The sequence below is a fragment of the Ictidomys tridecemlineatus genome, chromosome 2 (genome assembly GCF_052094955.1).
Source record: "Ictidomys tridecemlineatus isolate mIctTri1 chromosome 2, mIctTri1.hap1, whole genome shotgun sequence".
Taxonomy (NCBI): Eukaryota; Metazoa; Chordata; class Mammalia; order Rodentia; family Sciuridae; genus Ictidomys; species Ictidomys tridecemlineatus.
In genome coordinates, this window is record NC_135478.1 from 104,905,271 (window position 1) to 104,927,583 (window position 22,313).

Consider the following 22,313-nt stretch of genomic DNA (forward strand, 5'->3'; position numbering starts at 1 on the left):
TAACAGGAGAAAATCCAGAATCACCTGATTTCTTCTCAAAAGACACTCTAACCCATCAGGTAGCCCTGCAGTTTCATTCTCAGGAATACTCTGGCCGTGACAAAGCTCAGTAGGACACAGACAAACCCTATAAATAGAAGAAGAAATCTACTGAGTTTTGGAAGATTTGGTGCACTGGATCGGTCCAGGATTATGAAACCTAACCCACCCCCCCATTGTAAACAGGAAGCCGAGTGCAAGTCCTTCCATGATATATTGTCCTACTCTGTAGGCCAGGAAAGCCACTGGCCTCCGATGCCTATGTTCATCAGTCATAGAGCCAACGTTGGAGCCAACAATAATGTCATGAATTATTCCTCCAGTGATGAGGAAACAAGACACCACCCCCCAGCACACACGCCACGGCCAACGGCATGTGCACAGGGGCGGCAGCTTCAGCTTCAGGTTGGGACACTCCAGCACTAAGAATGGGACGCAAAATATACAAAGCCTCCGTATTGGTGGCCTGCCTCCATTTTTAAAATGTCAGAAGCCAAGAATTTGTGTTTGTCTTTGCTCTGGGTCTGAGATCATGTGACAAACACGTACACTGAAACCCAGCAGTAGTGCACGGGACACGGCCAAGTCCCTGTCACTATGGAGCTGACCCTGCTGGGAGACGCAAAGTGGATGATGTGTGGTGTGCAGGGAGAGGGAGGTGCTGAGGATGCCTACTGCAGAGGAGGGGACACAGAGGACAGAGGGGAGCAGGCTGATTGCAGGTCCCAGGGAGAGCCCTCCTGGAAGGTGGCATTTACACAGAGACCCATGTCAAGAGGGAAGAGAGTCATGTGATCAAGGGAGAGACAGCTCCGGGCAGAGGGAGCATCAAGTGGAAAGTACTAAAGGGGCCAGGGGCCAGGGGAGAGGCTCAGTGACCTCTGCTCCCTGCTCCCAAGCACAGAGAAGGAAGGGTCAGTGCCCATAGTAAATCACACTGACTGACATGAAGATCGCATCTCCTCCTGCCAAAGGAGGAAGCCATGCCTCTCAGTCCCTTTACTGAGTCAGAAAGAGAATGAGACCCAGGAGAAGCTCTGTGCGAAGCGGCCTTCCGCCCCCTGGAGGGGAATCTTGGCTGCAGGGCTCAGCACCTTGGAGGGTTCTACTTAGTTAATATGCAGCCAGTTCCGCCAGACCAAGCTCTTGCAGGAGCCACCATGACATCTCCAATTATCATGGAAATTTTGTTCCTGAAGAGGAAGGGAGAAGTGATCAGAAGAGGTGACAGGTATGAAAATGAGATGTGGGCCCTGGAGAGATTTCTTTTCACCAAAGAGTCTTGGAGGGACCATGCAGACATTTCCTTCATGGAACAAATACCTTCAAAATGTCCGGCCTCCCTTGGGTGAAGTGCACACCTCTGTGATGACCAGTGGCAAGTGGTCTGGGGTGCACACCAGAGGCAAGGGAGGAGAGGCCTCTTCCATGGGGAAACAGCCCCCGACCAAGCCCACCCCAGAACATGGTTTTGCTCCTGAGGGCTGTGTTAGCTTCCCGATTTTCCAGGCTGAGCCACCTACCAAGTCCCACAGCCAGAGGTGCCATGGGTCTCCCAGCACCTAGAGCAATCTTGCCCCTTCCTGTGAGGACAGCAGCCTGGGATCCACTGATGCAGGACCGTCCACACTTAGGGCTCTCCCGAAACCAGGCCCCGGAGAAGTTGACCAGAGTGTTGTAACTGGGCAGTGCTCGGGGAAGGGGAGCAGCTCTCAGATGGGCCTGCACTGTGTTCCAACACCTCACCCAGGCCCCCTACTCCTCCCAGCACTGACGGGCAGCCTCTAGTCCTCCTGCCACTGTCAGAGAAGGACACTGAGTCCAGGGAGTCCATCACCCAGGCCAGCGTTCACACTTCCCTACACTCATTCCATTGATTCTTTAATTTGGATGTTCTTACACCTGGACAGAGGTGGGGGTAGGAGGAGCCATGCCATCTGTTCAATGTGCAGGACTTCCCCAGGTCTGACTTGACCCCCGGGACAAAGTGACCACCCAAGGAGCAAATGGGCATGTTGGCATCATTTATAAGGAAGAGCCTTGTGGTCCATGAGAAGTGGCAATAATGGAACCCCAGTGCTGAGTTCTCCCTGCACCCTTACTGTAAGGACCAGGCAGTTACAACCACCGGTCCCTTGTGCCTCTGTCCCTCATTCGACAGATTCTTATCGAGTTCTAGTAGGCTGTGGAGATGTGAAGTGAACACAGCAGAAAAGATTCCCTGCTCCCTGGTAGTGTAGGAACCCAGACCATAAAACATGGAAACAGATGGCAGGCGGTTGGCCGTGGACTCTGAGTACAACACAAGATTACAACTGGTTAAGGCAGAACAGCTCGGCAGAACGAGGCACCCACGTAGCAAAGTGGTGGAAGTCGTACCTCGGAGACGCCTTGATCCCTCACAGGTGAGATGAAACTGAAAATGAGATGGTCCAAGGGGTGGATGGAAGGATGGACAAGTGGCAAGGCCAGGGGGCAGCAAGTGTGGGCTGACCACAGGTTCTGGGTGTTGGTCCATGGTGCTGACTGACAATTCTTCCAACTTCTCTGTATGTTGGGACATTCTGCCATGAAGTTTGGGGACGGCCATTCGGAGACCCTGCAGAGCCGTTGATGAGATCCTCATGCTCCACTCCCGCAGCCTGTCTTTCCTCTGATGAAGGCAGTTATGGAAATGAGGGGCTTAGACGGGCAGGATGGAGCTGTGCTTCTGGGGGCTGAGTTATGTACATAAAGCTTGCTGCCGGCCAAGAACACCTCGGACAGGTGCAGGAGGAGCGGGCCAGCCACCCACGAGCTTAGCCTCAAAGACCCCAACAACCTGTCAACCAGAGACCCCGGGATTACAGTGCGTGGAAAGTCCCTGCAAGGAACGTTGACCTTCGGATGCCAGAGTCCTCACCCTCAGGGAAAGCCTGGTTAAACTGCAGCCTTGTCCCTTTTATTAGAAAGGACATCTTACGCAGCACACACAGAGTCGCACAGAAGTCTGCGGCCCGGCCCTGCCCTCCTTGGCCCTCTGTGGATAAAGCTTGTATTTGCTGGGCCAGTGACTTATTTGTGCAGAAAATGAAATGGTGTGCTGACGGTGAATGAGATGGACAGGGAAGGCACCTGGCGTGTGCTCCAGGAGTCTTTCAGGTTTGTCCAGAGCTGTTTTGAAGTCAATTCTGGGTCTCAGGATGGCAGCTTGGACAGAAGCCAGGGCGCTGAGGTGCAGCTGCCCTGTGCCTCGGATCCTGGGCCTGTGGCTTAGGGAGAGAGGGCTGCAATCACAGGAAGTGGCCCTGCATGGACAGGGCGGGGCTGCTGGCCACCCATGCCGAAAGCCCACCTCCTGTCTTCACCAGATTTTAAAAGGAACGATGGTTACACTTTATTCGTGTAAAAATCACCTGAAGAGACCTTTCGTAAATTTTTGGAAATGTTACTTATAAAAGTGACATTTCCTTTTATCTTCAGTTTGGATATCAATTGCTTCCCTCACCCCTTTGAAGGAACCACCGCGTGTGGAAGATGCCTGGGGCACTTCCAGCTTAGCTGCCTACAAGCTGCACAAGCTCACGGGAGGTGGCCTCTCTTCCTGCCCCGTGTCCCCAAACATCCTGCCTATGAATGGCATCTCCCTCCCTCGTCCTGTGTGAGGGCTAGATGTATGTCTGGGGACCCTCAGAAAGTGCTTGGCAGTAGAAAGCAGAGGATTGTGTTGTGCGTGTTACATGGGAAGCGCCACATTTGTTAAGTGTTTCTGTGCAGGGGGTTAAACAGGTGCAACGCGTCCCACCACCTGTAGTACTGGACCTAGTGTCCTGGAGACTTCCACACAGGGACCTCTTCCACCTCCTCTCCTTTATTATCTGTTCTCCGTTGACACTGGGAATGGATCGTCTTGTCCAAACCAGGTCTCCCTCAGGGCAAAGCATGGCCTCGGGGCAGGGACTCCAGGGCAGCAAGCCTGATGGGGCTGTCCTGAGCCCATGACATCTAGTCTCCCGAGGTTATCCTCACCTCTGCACCCTGAGAGCACTCTGGTGCTCCATGCTCTGCATCTCTCTGCACTGACTGGCAGGGGGCAGCTGGCCAAGCCGAGGGGCAGGGCACCTTCACATTTCACATGCAAAAGGTGTGCCTGGGGCCCACCCACGCACCTGCTCCTCTTCTGTGCTCTCAGCAATACAGATGCCATCCCGGAAGCCACTGCCCAAGAGCTCAGAGCCCTCATTCAACACTGCACATGTCCCTTCTGGGTGCTGTTGTCCCTACACCAGAGACTAGACATCCAATGATATTGTCCTCTTTCTTCCTTCGACCATACACAGATTTTGCATTTTAACTAGGCACGAGATCACCTAGACTGAAGACTTCATCTCGCTTTTAATAATACGAATACAGAGTATATGTGCCTGTTTTCAGGTCACATCCTTAAAAAGTATGCATTTATGTATGCCTTGCTCTTCCACTGGCTGGGATGCAGACATGAGGACAGGTGCTGAAGCAGCCACCTTAGACCCAGAGAGGAAAGATGTGTGTTTCATGGGGCTCTCAACCTCAGCACTGTGGACATTGTGAAGTGAGATGATTCTTTGCGGGATGGGGGGAATTTGTGTATCATAAGATGTTGAGCAGAACCTCTCGCCTTTCCCAGTAGATGCTAGAGCATACCACCCTGCTAGGAGCCACAGCAAAAGTATTATAATACATGGCACCTTTGTTTTAGGTGACTGCCAGCTAGCCATTGAGATAATATGATTATATTAAGATTTACATTCATATGGAAATTGGACTCCTGCTGTTCACCTCAGCCTGTTACGGGACTCATGTTACGGGACTCCCGGAGAGTTCCCATTGGTTGGGGAAGGATGGTAAGAGGGTATTTCCGGGGGAAATGTGGGCCCCCGGTTCCGGTAGACGCACACACATGTGTGGACCGGCTCGCTAGCGGGACGCACACGGATCACTGGCGGCCTTTTTAAAATAAAACTTTGTTTCTGCTCCAACGGCTTATGTTTCTGTGCCCAGCCGCCGGGTTGCAGCATTGCAGGCCGGCGCACGTGAGCAGCGGCAGCGCAAGCACCGAGGAGCCCAGCAGGAAGGTGGCGAGGCTGAGGCGCGCCTCGGAGCCCGGTGGAGCCCGCGCCACGCAGCCGCTGTGTTTCTGTGCCCAGCCGGGTTGCGGCACCACCCCAGGTGTGATCATCAAAACTGACTCCAGACTTTGCCTGGTATTCCCAAAAGACCAAACTCTTGTGTACCCAGGTTGGAGAGCTCCCTGCAGAGTAACTCTCTCTACTCCAAATGTCTGAATTTCTGGGTCGCAGCAGCATGGACTCCTGAAATCTAACTCACCTGCGTATTCATTTCCTCAGGTTACAGGGGTCCATCCAGATGCTGAGTATTACAGATAGTGTACCCTTGACCTGGATAGACCACCCAGGACGCAGAGGGGAACCTGCATTTTTATTGAAAATCCACAGCCTGAATCTCTGAAAAAGGCAGAAGTTATAACAATGCCCAGGGGTGGAACCTGGCACTTAGATATTTTCTTCTTCTGTGATATTTTAAAAACATTTAAAACCCTTGTAAAATTTAAAAGTAATGACATTTTGTTTTAAAAATCCGTATGGGTGGCTTCGTGTGCTTAGCAGTGGGGATGCGCGGCTAGTGCGTGAGGAGCCCTCGGTGATGAGCTCCGGGGACTCGGTCTCCTGTCCTCACGGGCAGCTGGCTGCCTGCAGCCTCAGGCAACGATCCCTGGGCAGAGCTGAGCGGGCCCTGTGCAGACTGTGGACACTGTTTTAGACCCAAACTCAGGACGGGGTGACCTGGCTTGTGGCCAGATAGGAGGACAGGAGCTGTGAACTCCACACTCTCTCAAGGGCAGGGGACACTCCCTGGAGCCATTGTTTTTGTCCTCTTAACTTCCCACAACAAGGAGCCCACACAGCCATCAGGAGACTGCTCTGCGCCCAGGATTCCCCTACAGCAGTTAAGGAGCCCCAAGGTTCTGCTTCCTGAGAGCCCTCCTCAGCTAGATACGCTCCAATGCAGCCTCCTCCTGGACAGGAAGGCTCTACAGATCGCTAGTCCCACGTGTTAGTCACTTTGCATTACTGTGACCAGAGCACATGGCAGAAACAACTTAAAGAAGAGAAAGTTTATCCGGAGTCACGGTTCCGGAGGTCCAGTGCATGGTAGGCCACATCCATTGCTCTGAGCCTAAGGTGAGGCAGAGCAGCAAGGCGGGGGGATGTGGGGGAGAAGGACTGCTTATGACCGCCAAGTAGCAGAGGGGGAAGAAGGGGTCACAGAGAAGATGACCCATCCAGGGCAGCCCCAGTAGCCCCCACCTCCAGCCACCCTTACCTGTCCACAGTCACCATCCAGGATGGACAGGTTAGGTCCTAGCTCTCACCGTCATTTCCCCCCTGTAGGTTCCTGCCTTCACCCAGGAGCTTTGGGGGACACCTCATAGCCAGAGCCTAACACTCTCACTGGGCACAGCGGCCCCTCTATTCCCCGCAAACTTCATTTTCTGCCGTCTCTGGCTGACATTTCTTGATGGTGTTGCTTTATTTTCGCTTCCTGTTGGATCTCAGAGCCAGACTTCCTGTTGGATCATAGACTTGAGGTGTCTGTGCTCCGTCTCCAGCCAGCTTCCCGCCGGGGGGAGTGACTGGGGTTTGCCACGTTTGCATGGTGAGGCTCATTTCTAAAGTCCCTGGCAGACAGGTTAGCGCCTTCCGTGTTAGAAGTGCACCTCTCTCCTCTGCTAAGCCCGTCGAGCGGGTTTGATGCATCTTGAGGCTGTCAGAAATGACAACTGAAATGGGGTCGAAGGCAAGCTGAGCCAGACCTGGAGGTGGGAAGGTTCTGTCGTTATTGCTGCCATTGACCATTGACGTTGAAGTGTCACTGGCATTAGAAAAGACACTCGTGGTTTCCAGCCATAGAGTCCCCACCCAGATTGTTGAAGATGATCCAGCAGGTCCTCCTCCAGGCACCAACACAGGAAAATGGAAAGGAGGGACCAAGAGGGGGATAGGTTCTCAGCAGCACCATGCACAGTAGCCAGAAGGTGGGATGGCCGAGCGTCCCCCAGTGGATGAGCAGTGAGCACAGCATGGAGCACAGTTCTGACGCATGGAACAACATGGGGGGCCCTTGAGAACATCACACTAAGTGAAATAAGCCTGTCCCCAAAGGAAAAATACTGTGTTTCCACTTAGGGGTCCCCAGAGCCGTCAGATTCATGGAGGCAGAGGACAGAGTGTCAGTGCGCAGGGTCTGGAGGGAGGGCAGGGGCTTACTGTTTAAGGGGCACAGAGCTCCAGCTTTGCAAGTTGAAAAGCTGAGCCATGGGTGCTTGCCTAGTACACGTCATGCCTAGGTCTATGCCCAGCACCCCAGGGAAAAAAGAAAAGAAAAACAGTTCAGATGCTGAATCTAAATTTTACCTTGCTTTGCCTCAAATTACCACTGCATTTTAAAAAGGATACTGGTCCACTCTCCAAACTGCAAAGTCTGGGAGCAGAGCTGGTTCTAAGCAGAGCTGGATCTGGGGTTCACGAAGTACTATCAGGAATCTGCCTCTCTCTCCATCCTGCAGGAACTTCCCACAAGATAGACCAGGGCCCCCTCCTCCTTGAGCAGCTCTCGCCCAACAACCCTTGAGAGGGACATTCTTTTCATTTTCCATGTCAGAAAAAAAATCTCTAAAGAACTCTAATAGGCCAAGCCAGGGTCATGGTGCCTAAATGCACCAATTGCCCCCAGGGTGGGTACAAGCCCCATCATGGAACAAGCTGAAATTTGTCCCTGGAGGACAGGGCCTCTGAAGGAAAGGGACTGTTTCACAGTCCAAGGCTACCAAAGCCTTGATCCAGGAGGGACTTTGTGAAAGGCGGGTGCTAAGCACTGTTCCAGTCCCTGTGTGGCCGTAGAGTGCAGGCAGGCGGTGTCTCAATACCCACAGCAAGGACACAGGTGCTGCTGGGCCCTGAGTGTCAGCCACCAGAATTGTCCCACATGTTCTCCGGCTGGCTCCAGCCCTACGTAGCTCACCTATGACTGGTATTTACGGCTCTGGATATTAGTTCTCTCTTTTGTTGTTCACCTTTTCTTCAGCCAAGAATATAATTGCCATTCTAAGAGTGAGCTGTCCCTGAATTCTGAAACTGGCAGCTCATGGTGAGAGTGCAGGGGAACCTCCTCTCCAGGCAGGATTCAGGGGTGGTTTTCCTTCTTTCTTACCAAAGGCGCAGGTAGGAGCAACAGGTCTCCCCATAGGTAGAGCATCAGCCCCATAGTTGTGTGGGCTGATGTGGTCGATGCCAGCTGTGTCCCCAACCAGCCAAGAAACACCATCATGACACCCGGGCAGCTTCCCTATCCTGACTGTCCCCAGAGTTCTGGGGGTGTGAGAATGCCCTTCCTCGAGGTGCGGAAGCCCCCTACACCCGTGACTGTCCATTGTTGCTAGCCTGACCCAGAGGAGCTGTCTAGGGAATTGGGACAGTGACCTTCTGGGGCACTGCTTCAATGCACACTGCTATGTCCCCCTCCACTGCTGACAGGAGCTATGCTGGCACATGGCAGGTGGAGTGCCTGGCCTCGGAAGGTAGCCCTTCCTGAAGTCATGACAGGCCTAAGGCTGACCTCTCCTGCCAGCTAGGCCCTCTCCATCCCCATGATAGTGAGGGGGTCCTCTGGGCCATGAGGGCAGCGAGAAGTCTTCTAAGTGTGTTTCAGGGGCCACCTTCCCTAGAGAGCATTCTTTGCCATTATGCACGCCCCACCCTCTTTCCCTTTCTTTTGCTGTGGGTAGTGGAGAGTGTGGTACCTGCCAAGGGCTCTGGTGGTAGCCTGGAGCAGTGGAGGAGATCCCAGGGCACGGCTGGGGCAACAGCCCACCTCCAGCCAGCCTGCAGACGCCCATCCTTTTCCTTAGGCATTTCTTGAGCTGACTCTTGGAACCTGGAATGTTACTATCAATAACAGAAAGTGCTCCAAGTCCTTCAAGTCCTCAGAGTGCTCTCTATCAGTGAAACCCCACAGGTCATCTCAGTCTTGCCCAAGTCCTCTCAAGAGGTCTAATTGCTCAAGGTGTGAGAATTAGGATGCAGATTCTGGACCCACATGCTTGCTCCCTTCCAGCTGTGGGCAAAGCCTCTCAGTGTCCCAAGCTCCCGAGAGGTCAGGACCTGCCTAGCTGGTAGCCTGGACCCTGCCAAAGCCGCCTGCCACCTACCTAGAGTCCGGGGTGCCCAGTTGCATGAGACCACCGCCACCCATTGGAAGGGCCTGCATACGTCCACACAGCAGGGGAACCAAATAAACATAAGTTGCCTTGGAGGAGCTCACACTCCAGAACCCCATTCTCCTCCAGGCCCGACAACCTGCTCAGTCTGCTCCCCTGAGAGCAGAGAGCAGACGCCATGGAACTGCCTAGCCCACAGCGGAGCCCTCCGTGCAGCCACTCAGGTCTGTCTCTGTACATCAGAAAAGAGGGTCTGGGCCAGCTGGAGGGTGATGGCTCAGCACAGGAGTTTCTGGAGGTAAGGCCAGGGCTGGACACTGCTCCCAGTCCTCAGAGTCCTGCAGTGTGCAGAGAAGGGCATGGTCCCCCATCCTCATCTGTCAGAGCTGCCCTAACGGCACTGTGGGCTAGGTGGCTCGTAGGCCACAGCAATGACTGGCTGGTGGGTCTGGAGGCTGGAGTCCAGGTGTCAGCAGGTCTTGTGTCTGGGGAGGGCTGCTTCCTGGTCATTGAGGTGCCTTTCTACCCTGTCCTCATGTGGAGAGAGGGAGGAGAGCTCCCTGGAGTCTCTTACAAGAGAACTAATGCCCAGGACCTCATGGCCTCCCAGGGGCCCCACCTCCTTCAGCATCACCGTGCTGGCCAGGTTTCCACCTGGGGTGTTGGGGCAGCACGGACCTTATGCTGCAGCACCCTTGCTCAAGGTACCTCCCAGCGGGGGAGACAGGTTAGCAAACGCTGATCAACAGTGTGCTGATGTTTAATAAAGACTGGAGAAAGATAAAGTGGGATCGGAGGATGAGCAGATGAAGCAGATCCTGCTCTATGTGCCCTTCCCCAAGGCAGACTGGGTCAGAGGGGAGGTGGGACCTGACTAGGCAGGATATGTGAGGGAAGGACACTCAGGAGGAGAGAACGGAAAGAACAGAGCTCAGAGGCTGGACCTTTGCCCAGCCACATTCTCACAACTGGGGCTGCAAAACAAGGTCCAAGGGACAGGAGTAAGGAAGAGCGTAGGAAGCAGGGACAACACCTTAACATGGCATAGGTGGGAACTAAGCTTGGGCAGGGGGACCCTGACACGCATGGCTTTACCCATTCCACTCTGCTGGTTTCCTGGAAAGACAGAGAAAGGCACCTTGGCCATGGACCTCTGGTTACCCTCCAGCAGCCAAGAAGGGGGACCCAGGAAGTTTGAGCAGGGAGTGAAAAACAGCAGTGAGTGGCAGTGTCCTCGGGTGCACACCCACAGGATGAGAACCAGAGAGCCGAGCTCCTGGGGCACAGGGACTGGGAACCTGGCGGAGATGGGTGCTGGCCCTTCTCCGTCCGTAGGAGAAGCCGTCCTCCGTCTGTAGGAGTTATCATGCACAACTTTCCCTCCCTTGCCAGGAAAGCAGGGCTGCAGAGACTCGGGCTCCTTCAGGGGTGAATTAGTAGGTCACCTTTGTCAAATATTAATGCACCAGCTGCCCCGGAGCTGCCCGCCTCCTGCGGGAGCCCCTCCGTGCCTGACCCTCACGCCTGCACAGAAGGCAGGCACCTGCTCAGAGGTACTTAAAGAGCCACTAGGCGGTTGATGGACGCCTTCGAAGCCCTTTTTGGAGTTCATTATTAATGCGTTTGTTTTGCACCAGTGACTCAGGGCCAAAGAGCAATCCAGTGGCCTCTCAAGTCAGTAGTGGGGGAGGGGTAGCTGTGTGTGTGCGTGTGTGCGTGCTTGTGGGGGAAGGCGTGTGACCCCCAGATGACTTTTCTGCCCACGTGGCCAAAGCATGGCTTCTGGAAGCACACTGGCCAGCCAACACCTGCTCGTGGGCCAGCTGACCCTTTACTTCAGAAAAGAGGACAGGTTGTTAGCGCTCTGGAGTCTGATGGGGTGGGTCACGACGCACTGCTGCCTGGTCCTTGTGTGATCTTGAGGGTTTCTTGGCCATTCTGGCTCTTTTTATTTATTTATTTTTAATCATCTATTTAAAAGGGTGATGTAGCAATGGGATCTACTCAGGGAAGTTGTTAGAAGATTTAAAATAGAATAAAATAAAACCGCTTAGCAGAGACCTGACGGCTCGAGACGTAGTAAAGCGGGTAGCTGCTGGGGTGTTCGCTGGGCATGACATTGCAGCAGAGACGGGGCTCTTGCTGTTCCCCTGCTGCCACAAGAACCCAGGATTGGAGCAACAGTGGAGGATGGGCTTTGCTTTCCGCTGGTCGGGATTTTGACTCTGACCCCCAGGGGAGTGTCACCTCTGGGATTTGGTGTTCTGGCTCGTCACTGTCTGTGATGAAGCCCCCAGACCGCAGCATGAGCCACTCTGCTGCTCTGCTGACGGCTTATTCTATAATTTAATGGCTTATTCATTTCCGGGATGCACTGAAGCAGGGTGGAGAGGCCACAGCGACTCTATCCACACACGTGGGAGCCGGCATGACCTCAGAGCAGCGGCTGTTCCGAGGTGCTAGGGGAGCGTGTGAATCTGTCCTGGTAATTAGATGACGCTTCCTTGGCTTGCCAAGCTCGCTGGACCGGGCTCTGCTTGCTTTGCCTTTGAGCAAGATTTCTCAATCTCACTAACTGCTGACATTTGGGGCCAGATAATTATTTGTGTCTGGAAGGGGGGCTGTCCTGTCCATTACAGGGTGCTTAGCAACATCCTGGCTGCTGCCTGCCAAATGCCAGTGTCACTGCAGCTCCTCCTGAGGACATCACAAGCGTCCCTTGAAGGGCAGCACTGCCTTGGAGCACAGCTCTGAGTGGTGTTCGGGCAGGGGGTAAAAGCAGGGTGGGGTGAGGATCCCTCCATGACACACCCCACGAAGAGCTTTGTATTCAGGGACACACGTCTCATGGTTGAGGCCAAGTTGCATTAAACTGCTGGGACTCCTCAGGGATTTTAGTTTCAAGGCTGTGATTCACTTTGCGTTTTGACTCTTCTGGAGCAGAACATCGTCTGGCAGTCACTCCAAATGGGACCCAGGCTGCTCTTCTGACAGGCACTGTTATCTCCTGTGCTCTGGGCTGTGCCTGCCTCCTTAGCAACATTGTACATGGAAACAGGGTGACGCAGGCTGGACCCCTGCCCTCGGCACCTCTCCCTAAGCTCCTCACCCATGCTTGAACCTGCATCTAACCACATTCCTGGAGCTGATACCAGCTTAATGGAGACACGGAGGATGGAAGAAACCCAGTGAGGGCAGCAGAACCCAGCAGACAAATCCATAATGAGGACATCCTACAAGTCAAGGACTCAGTGTCCCTCCAAGAATCAATTCCATGAAAAGGGGGCTAGAGCATTAATAGAAAACAAATGTAAGAATATAACAACCAAATGGCCTAGGTAACCATGTTTGGATTCTGAAGAGTCCAAACCTTTGAAATAATTAAGGAGATTCTCACACTAAGAGATCATTAATTTCGTTAGGTCTGATAATGACAAAGTGATTTTGTTTAAAAAAAAAATATCCTCCTGCCCCTCGGTCTGGTGTTGGGCCACACTCCACTGGACATGGGAGGGAAGGGATCCCAGAGTTGTTCTAGGTAGAGGTCAGTCACCAAGGGCACAATCCAGGTAAGGAAGAAGGGCAGGAGCTGGACAGAGAAGCCAGATCACAGAGTGGGCATGTGGGAGTCCCCAGATGCACAATCAGACTCTGCTGAACTTTGGAGCTAATGGCACAGGGTCGTAATCGCCATGCACAGTGTGGGAATGTTCTCTGTGAATCAGCCCCAGCACTGATCCAGTGCCCCTGGCAGCGGTGTGCAGGAGCAGGGGTTTTCTGGGGAGCAGGCATTGATTTACACCTGCCAATCATGGGGGTATAAATACTCCCAGCAAAGCCAAAGTCAGGGTCAGAGTCAGGTGTCGCTGAGCACAGGGCTGGGAGGACTTGTCCCTTAACCCTCCACTGTATGCCACCTTCTCTGCACAGACACAGATGTCAGTACCTCAAGGGCCTGCACAGCAGTAGTAAATTGTGATAAAATACCCAGGAAGTGGTAAGTCTTGGGCGTATCTTATACTCATTCGTCAATGGTGAGTGTGATTTATGTTTGTGTTTGGCAACTAGTTTGCAAATATCCTAAAATCCTCACATCCAGCATAGCACTGGCCTGTGCCATTGTCTACACCTTCAAAAAGAGGACAGTAGGGTGGGGAGGTGGGTGTCGGGGTTGAGGAGTCAGGCTATGGAAGCGTTTGTCTTACAAATGAGCATCCCACGTGCTGAGTTTTAGTAAAGGGTTGGCCCCTGGTTGGGGCCTGGAGGAGAAGTACTGGAGCCAGAGTAGAGCTATACTCGGGACACCCTGCCTTCCTCAGAGGTCTGATGAGTCACTGGGGAAAAGCTGACCAGTGTTCACCAAGCCGTGCAGAAGACGGAAAGGTTCTGGGTAGGAAACCTTTGCCTGCGGCCGTTTTCACAGCGCCCTGCAAAAGGTGGGAGGGGGAAGTTCTGTGTGCTGGGAAGAGCGGGGCCTCAGGGGATCCACACATACGCACCAATGCGCAGGTGCATGCAGGCGGGTGCACACATGTGCACAGGCATGAGTGTGTATCCAACTTCTCTTAAGAAATTGGAGGGAAGCTCATTATGGCCTTGGAACCAATCCCTACTTCCTCACTTCCTGGGTTCTCCATTTCCATTGAGAGGAGCCAGGTAATTTAGGAGTCATCAGAGGGGTAGCATAGGTGGACAGGAGACCGGGTCACGGTGTAGAAAAGGACATTGCCCAGCTTGTTCCAACTCCAAAAGTCGTGGTGGAATAGGGTGACTGTGTTCCTGGGGCTCCTGGTGGAGAAAAGAAGATGGAAAGAAGGTCACATAACTAAAAACAGCCACAAGTCTTCTCAATATTACTATCCAGGGTAGTAAAAGTACCACTGCTGAGGATTCCGTCCTCCTGTGTTTTGAAAGATTGTCTATACCAAGCTGACATTAGGCAGGAAACTCTGCCTTTTTAAATTATATGCCCACTGTGCCTGCCAGAGTGTGGTATTGCGCTAGTAGCAAGAGATGCTGCTTTATAAGATTCATGAACAGTTTTTTTTTATTTGCACTATTACTTTGTTGTGCATATAGGGAAAAAGTTTGTTTTTCGTGATTGCATATATAGTTCTTTTTTAAATATTTTTATTTTATTAATTTATTAATTTATTTTTATGTGGTGCTGAGGATGGAACCCAGGGCCTCACATATGCCAGGCAAGCCCTCTACCACTGAGCTACAACCCCAGCCCCTACAATTCTTTTTTAAAATAACTTTTCTGCAGTAAACAAAGAGGGAGACAGCTAATATTTTAAAAATATTAAGTAGATGATATTATAGGTAGAGTATGAACATGCCAGTAATTTGGGGGTGGGCTTCCAGTGGCTCACCTTGAGGGACCCCAGTGAATTGTGTATGTCAAAACTCCACAATTCAGCATGAGTCCATGATGCCCCAGAGGACAAGTTCATGGAAGCAGCAATAGCATTCATGCTATTTAGTCAATATCTGCACCTCCCCGACTTCTGTGCTTTGAAATGCTGGAAACACAGCCCTTCCTGGGGACTGAAGCAGTCAGGTTAGTGGGTGGATGTAGATTTGAACTTCCGGGTCTTGTTGCTGCAGGGACCAAGCACCAGGGAATTACACGTCCCCCAAGGCAGGCACCACTGCAAAGGACCTTCCCCTTATTTCTTAACTGCAGAAGCCGTTGTGAATACGAAGCAGGAGATTTTCCTGTTGTGGGGCCCAGGGCCAAGCCGCTGGAGAGCACTGGATTGACAGGCTGAGCATGCGGGGACAGTAACCTGCTTTTCCATCTCGTCATGGCTACGCTTTCTGGTGGCTGCTCCCAGGGGCCAAGCTGGCCTGGGCTCCATTTTTCCCGCCTCTTTCCCTCCATGTTAACAGTATCGGTTTGCAGAGGCTGCTGTAACAAGGTAACACAGACCGGGCCCCTTGAACCAGAGAAATGTCCTCTCTTCCCATTCTGGGCGAGGGTGGGATGTGAGGCCAGGGAGTTGGAAGGGTGCTGCCCTGGGGCCGAGGGGGAGGCTCCTGGCCTTCCCTCTGGCTGTAGGAGGTAAGGCCTTCAGGTGCCAGTATCATTCTCCCAGGTGGAGTCTGTCTCCAATCTTGCCTTTGTAAGCACAGAAGTCATTTTGTCAGGTCCCCCCTGATGGTCTCCACAAAGCCCCTGTCCCCCGTGAGGCCACACTGCAAGGTGCTGGGGGTCTGGGACTCAGCCCCCCGAGACCGATGGTGTTGCTTCCTCTGTAACATGCTCTGAGGCTCAACTCAGCTCCTGAGCAGGGGCCAGAGACCCAGCGTGACCTGAAGAAGCCCGCGTCCCACACAGGTGCTCACCCCAGCACACCCACGTCCCCAGAGGGTGCTTCACCACGAGGGCATTGCCAACCAGAGAGGCCCCCTCACCGTGGAAAACAGGTTACCCGTGGTCAACATCCGCTGTGGACCTGGTCCTCTAAGTGGCTCTTAGTCACCCTCGTATTATGTCTCAGCCACGTTCATTTTGAAAAAAAGGGGATTATTTTGCTATGACTTTTAACCACTGGGGACTGAATGCAGGCTATGAAGCTGCTGTGCAGAGGGCATGAGCCCTCCCAGGTCCCCACAGGCAGGCCACAGGAGCCGCCAGGCGAGGCCCACCCCTGAGCCCAGGACATCCAGTATCCAGCACCATGCCAGGAATGGTCAGGGCCGATGGTGACGTGGCAAATGAAAGATGGCCGCCTCTGTGTCCTTCAGCTGAGTCCCTAACTGGAATCATCTCCCGGGTGACGCGCAGTGGAAGTCCCACAAATCAGGATTGTTTCAGTCAGCTTTTTTTGCTGCTGTGACTAAAAGACCCGACCAGAACAATTTTAAAGGAGGAAAAGTTTATTTGAGGGCTTGTGGTTTCAGAAGTCTGAGTCCATGGACAGCTGGCTCCATCCCTCAGGGTCCAAGGTGAGGCAGGACATCGAAGTGGAAGAGTGTGGAAGAGGAAGCGGCTCCCAAGACAATCAGGAAGCAGAGACTCCACTCGCCAGATACACCTAAGCCATGCCCCCACTGTCCACTCCTCTAGCCACACCCCACGTGCCTCTAGTCGCCACTCAGTTAATCCCATCAGGGATTAGTTCACTGACTAGGTTAAGGCTATACCCCAATGACTCCTCCTCCAAACCTCCTTGCATTGTCTCACATGTGAGCTTTTAGGGGACACCACGTCTAAATCATAACAGGGTTCCAAGAAACCAAGCCACACTTTGTATAGGGAATGATGAAGAAAGTCCTGGGCAACTCCCAAGGCAGGGCCAAGTCTACCCCTGCACCGTGGCTCACTGTCCTTTCCCTCCCTGTGTACATGCTGAGAAAGGTCAGCCTCTCACAGAGCCACTGGCCCACCATCAGTGCCTCTTACTCAGAAGCCAGGGATCCTCCAAGTCCTCTGACTTTGTGTGTGTATGACTGTGTGCTGGGGATGGGACCCAGGGCTCTTCCACTGAGCCACACCCTCAGCCCTACTTCCACTGAATCTTTAATGCTGATTCTGATTGCAAAACTTCTGATCCAAAAACCCAAACTCCAGGCACACCTCATCCCTGAAGTAGACAGTAGCCCTGGTTGTCATCAGAGGACACACCTGACCACCAGTGGCCTCCCACACCCGCCCCCACCTCCGTGGCCACTTCCCCCACCCCAAGACCAGCATCGCCCATGGTGGAGTCCCTCACCTGTGTGAACTCTGAGTGGGGACAAGAAATGTAGCTTCAGTGAAATCTGGAATTTGAGCAAAACCCAAACGCGAGCAAGGCGATGTTGCCTGCTGCCTTCATGTGCAGGGTAGGAGATCCTGTGGGAGACAGTGGGCGGCATGTTCCCTGTGCTAAGAGCAAAGGGCTTTCCCACATGGGTGCGTCTCTAGGTATTGGCCTTCACACGCAGGGTAGCAGGATTATTTAGCAAATCACTTTAACATGAGACTCAGATTGCTCTAGAGAAGATGGGCTGTGGCTGAGAGGCTCGGGCTGCCCTGCGGCTCATTTGGACACCCCGGAGTCAGGCAGGGGAAGGTTGATTCATGACTACCTCTCCCACCTCCTGGTGACCACCCAACAATGGCATTCTCAGCTCTGAATAGCCTTTAGCTGCTCCCTTGAGTTGCTTGACTCTGGGAGACAAGCAGAGCAGAAGCGTGTGTGTGTGTGCGCGCGCGCGCAACTGTTTTAGCAAATCCTCTCATAAGATGCAAGCGTGCGCATAATGTTAAGTCAAGTAGTCGTACATGAGTCTTGAATTGATACAAGAGAGCAGAGCTGTTTTCAGGATTAAGGTGAGGATGGGCCACCATGGAGGGGTCAGGAGGGTCCCCTCGTGGCCTGGGAACACCTCTGTGTCTTGCTTGTGCTGCGGATCCCTGACTCCACGCACCTGGAGTTCACAAAGGAAGAAGGTCTGTGAGTGCTGGAGCCTGGGGTCCTTCCCCCATGGGTGGTACTGTACCAACACATCTCCTGACCTTGACCGTGAACCATGACTGTCTGTGGTGTCCACATGGGGGCAAACTGGGTCAAGTGCACAAGGAACTCTGTAGTTTTATTTATTGCAACTCTCAAGTGATTTAACTATTTCAGAACTGAAAATGTCACAGCTGCTCCATTTCTCTGTCCTGCAAAATGCCCTCTTTGTCTGGAATTTACATCTGTGTCACTAAGTGTCATGCGGGTGTGGATTTCCTCCTGTTTGAGCTTTGGGCAAGATCTACAGATTTCCCACTGTGGAGGGTCAAGCCAGATTTCACCCTTCTTCCCTACACCAGTGCCCTCCCTTCTAGCTCTTTCCCTCCAGGGTAATCATCCCATTTTGTTCCGATTAGTACTGAGGGTTGAAAATACTGTAAATGTGTGTGTGAATCGTGGCAAAATGGAGTATTAAATCATGATGACTTTTCCTTTTTTGCATAATGTTTTACAGTTTCAATCCAAAGCTGATTTGTTCTATTCTTTTCCTTGATTCTCAGTGTATTTACCTTTTCTTCATTGCCAGAATCTCCAATAGTTGTCTAAATCCTTTGTAAAGCAGCCATTCACGGTGCATTTATTAGGAAACTGCAGCTTCTGGGAAATGTCTCTGCTGGTGTATTCTGAGTTACCCAGGGGCCTTGCTGCCATCACTGGAGCCTCCGCCTCTTCTGTACTCTGGGTCGTCTTGTGACCTCTGGGATGACCCTCTGGGTGGGTGGAGCACTTCCCAGACATTTCCCAGCCTGGGTATAGGAAATAAAGTTTCTGAGAAGTCACGTGTGTAGAAGCATTGAGCTCATGAATTGGCTGGAGGCAGGAATCCAGGTTGGAAAACCCCTCCCCAGGGATGTTTGAGATGTTTCCCTTCATTTTCTAGGTCTCCTGAGGCTGCTCTCTCTGGAGCCTGTGACCTTGGCCCCTGTGTGCCCAGAGCTCTGATGTGTTCTGAGTGCCCAGCCTGCTGTGCTGCAGTCCTCACTTCCTGTGACGATGCCCGGTGGGCTCTTCCTCTCTGAAAACAGCTGGCCTCCAAGTTGGGGGAATGTTCTTGAAGTGCTCCCCGGGAACGCTCTCTCTCCTCTCGGTGATTCGCATGTGGAACTGGGAAGCTGCTCTCTTGGTTTCCTGTGTCCCTGTCTTCCACCTCCTGTCCTCACCTCCTTGGAGGCTCCCTCTGGGCTGTCCCTCCATGCCTCTTCCCTTCCCTGTGGTCTTTTATTAACAGAAACTTGGGCCTATGGTTGGGACTCACAGATGGCAGTCTCATGAGAGGGAACCTGTTTCAAGTGGCCCCAGCCACAGTGCTGTAGGACTTTGCTTCAGGACAGTGGAATTCTCTAGAATCCTATGTTTTTCCTGGAAAGTGAAGGTCCAGCTTGGAAAGAACTGGGAATAGTGTTCAGTGTGCGCAGGTCACGTCTTTGCAGTGAGGGGCCCCAGTTCTCGTCCTGGTACGTGGGCCCTGTGTGGAGTTCAGGCAGACCCCCCTTGCAGGGACAGGGAGGCGTGCTAGTAGGGCTGCCTCCTAAGCAGACCCCAGCTCTAACCCTCTTTATTTATGAACTGCTCTCAGAGCCAGCTGGTGCCCTGGACCTGGAGTCCTGTGGCTTGCGCTGCTTTTGTCCCCAGCTCTTCTCTCTTGCAGCTGCTGAAGTGCTGCTCATCCATCTCTCCTGCAGAACTTACTTTTCCCAGGTTCCAGACCTGTTGCCAGGTGGAGTCTCCTCTCCGTACAGGGGGCTCGTGCCTTTGAGACAGTCCTTTGCCCTCCTCTAAGTGGGATCAGGGGCGAGAGTCCCCCGATGTTCACGCTCAATCCTGCGTTTTTCTCAGCAGCTTAGTGGTGACACAGAGGTCCTTAGAGCTGGCTGGGGGTGAGGAAATGACAGCAGCGGGAGGGGCTGTCTGCATGCTCTCAGGGTCCTGGTTGGCTTTGGCAGAGTGGGATGCAGCCTCCAGACTGAGCAGGAGACACCTGGAGAGGCGGGGACACGGCGGGCTGTCCTCAGGAGTGTTCTGTGTGGCTGATGCTACCCCCTGTGCTCCTGTGTGTTGACACATTCAAACACCAGCCTCACATCAGAGGTGTTATGCCCACCCCCTCTCTTTACAGAGGAGGGGAAGGAGGCACAGAGACATCATAAATGTGACATAACCCAGCACTGCTGACCTTTGGCTTCTTCTGTGTTGTGCGGCTCTCCGAGGCCTTGCAGGCTGCTTGGCCTCTATCCACTAGATGACATCATACCCACCCCAGCTGCGATGACCCAGAATGTCTCCAGACATGTACAAACATGCCCAGCAGGACTCGAACTTGGATTGAGGACAGCTAACCCTGGCAGTGTGCCCAAACTAGCTGCCATTCTAGTGCTGGTCTAAGGAACATCTGGGTTCCCCTCCCCCACCTGGCGCAGGTCAGGAGGTACCTGCAGCAGGTCTCCCCCTCCTCCCCCTCTCCCACCTGGTGCAAGACAGGAGGTACCTGGCTCCCTGGTCTGCAGCAGGTCTCCCCCTCCCCTCCCCCTCTCCCACCTGCCCAGGATAGGAGGTACCTGACTCCCAGGTCTGCAGCAGGTCTCCCCCCTCCCCTCCCCCTCCACCCCTGGTCCAGGACAGAAGGTACTTGGCTCCCAGGTCTGCAGCAGGTCTCCCCCTCCCCTCACCCTCCATCCCTGGCCCAGGACAGGAGGTACCTGGCTCCCTGGTCTGCAGCAGGTCTCCCCCCACTCCCCCCCTGGCCCAGGACAGAAGGTACCTGGCTCCCAGGTCTGCAGCAGTTCTCCCCCTCCCCTCCCCCTCCCCCACTTGGTGCAGGACAGGAGGTACCTGGCTCCCTGGTCTGCAGTGACAGCTCTCCTCACTTCCCCCTCCATCCTCCTCCCCTGCCCCACAGCCACCATCTTGCACACCGACTGTGAAAATATGGGCAAGCGGAAAAGGAGCCACGCAGCAGCTTCGGCGATCCGTGCACCTTTGGGAAGGCCAGTCTAATGCTGCGGCTCTCACCGTCTCCATGTCTCCATCCGCAGGGCCAAGGTGAAGAAGGGCGTGAACATCCTGAGCGCGTGGACCAGCGAGCCCCGGCAGTGGGACGTGAAGCAGGAGGTGGGGAATGGCGGGAAGCACGCCACCGCCACCGTGGCCTGCCAGCGCCTGGGCCCGCGCAACAGGTAAGCGCCCTGTACTGTCCCAACCCAGCCTCGGGAGGCTCAGGCCTGGCCTCCACCCATGGGCAGTGCTGTGACCCTGGGCAGCGGTGGGCAGCCCTGGCCATCCTGTACTGGGGTGCCTAAGCCATCCCACCTCCTCAGGGTCTCGTGGCCTGGGCTGGGTGGCCCCAGAGACCAGAGGGCCTGTCCCAATGCTGTGGTTCCTGAACAAAGGGTCAGGTTGTTTTCTAATTATCAAATGCTCTTCTCATGATATGGGGAGGTACCAATGCCCTACTGCCTGGGGTTTAACTCAATATAACCTCCACAGAGAACAAACATGGTAGATTATTTATTTTACAAATTTAGAATATGTGTGTGTATGTATGTGTATGTATATAATATTTTTTAAAAAATATTTTTAGTTGTAGATGGATATAATACTTTATTTTGTTTATTTAGTTTTATGTGGTGCTGGGATCCAGGTGAGCGCTCTACCACTGAGCCACAGCTCCAGCCCTATATACAGATTTTATTTTTATATAAGATGCTTTTACTTGCACTTCTTTTAGAAAATTTTTCTCTTGACTTTATTTCTTAAAAACAATGTTAATGGCTCCCTAATATCCCCTCACATATATTTAAAATACTGTGAATAGAGAAGCTGTGCTGCTTAGCATTTAGTTTGTGTTCCAGGTTATGCTCATAGATAATGCGGAGCAGTGAAGCATAAGTTGTCCATTTCTGTTGGAAAAATCTAGGAGGAAGGAGGCCTTTCATCATGAGTATTGTGTTTCATTCTATGGCAGTAATAGGGGGATTTTTTTTTCCTGATTGCGTCGGATCTACCTAAAGAGGTTGCCTTCTACTAATATCAAATCTCTGTAGGGTTAGTGATTACCTCCCGTTTAAAGAGGCTGCTGGCATTCAGTCTGGATTCACATATCACATTTAAATAAAATATCAAATTGATATTTTTTGTTTTCTAAATGGATTAAAACTGATGCATTCTGTATGTTACTTTTGTTGAGATGGCTTAGTGATGAGAGAATAATAATTTGCAAACTTGGATAACATAGCATTCCTTTATTATTATTTTTTAAAAATCTCTAAAGTTTAGCATCCCTGATGTTTCCACTGAAAACTTTCAAATTGTAATATAGCTCCATAAAACGTGTACAAAAGCTGACTCAGTTTCCTGGGGTTCTGTGTGATATTTCAACATACGTGTAGAGTACACAATTGGCTTCTTTTTAAATGTTTTTTTTAGATGTAGGTGAACACAATACCTGAGGGTGTCTCTGGGAGACCATCAAGGTGATGTCTTCATCACTCCCCAAGCAGGTCAGCAGGAGG

General features: G+C 52.7%; 2 protein-coding genes across 3 annotated transcripts in view; one reads left to right on the plus strand and one right to left on the minus strand.

The window, feature by feature from the left end:
• Positions 1 to 22,313, plus strand: part of Tmem132c (transmembrane protein 132C) — a 270,662-nt gene that overhangs the window by 159,419 nt on the left and 88,930 nt on the right. For both annotated transcript variants that reach the window (XM_078039373.1, XM_078039374.1), the window contains exon 3: positions 20,838 to 20,978. In XM_078039373.1, coding sequence (XP_077895499.1) covers positions 20,838 to 20,978 — 141 coding nt within the window. The remainder of the gene's footprint in view (positions 1 to 20,837; positions 20,979 to 22,313) is intronic.
• Positions 48 to 5,236, minus strand: LOC101961753 (oligosaccharyltransferase complex subunit OSTC-like). Its single transcript, XM_078031346.1, has 3 exons — positions 5,091 to 5,236; positions 265 to 505; positions 48 to 65 (listed from the first exon to the last, which is right to left on the minus strand). The coding sequence occupies exons 1-3, from the start codon at positions 5,234 to 5,236 to the stop codon at positions 48 to 50; spliced, it is 405 nt and encodes a 134-aa protein (XP_077887472.1).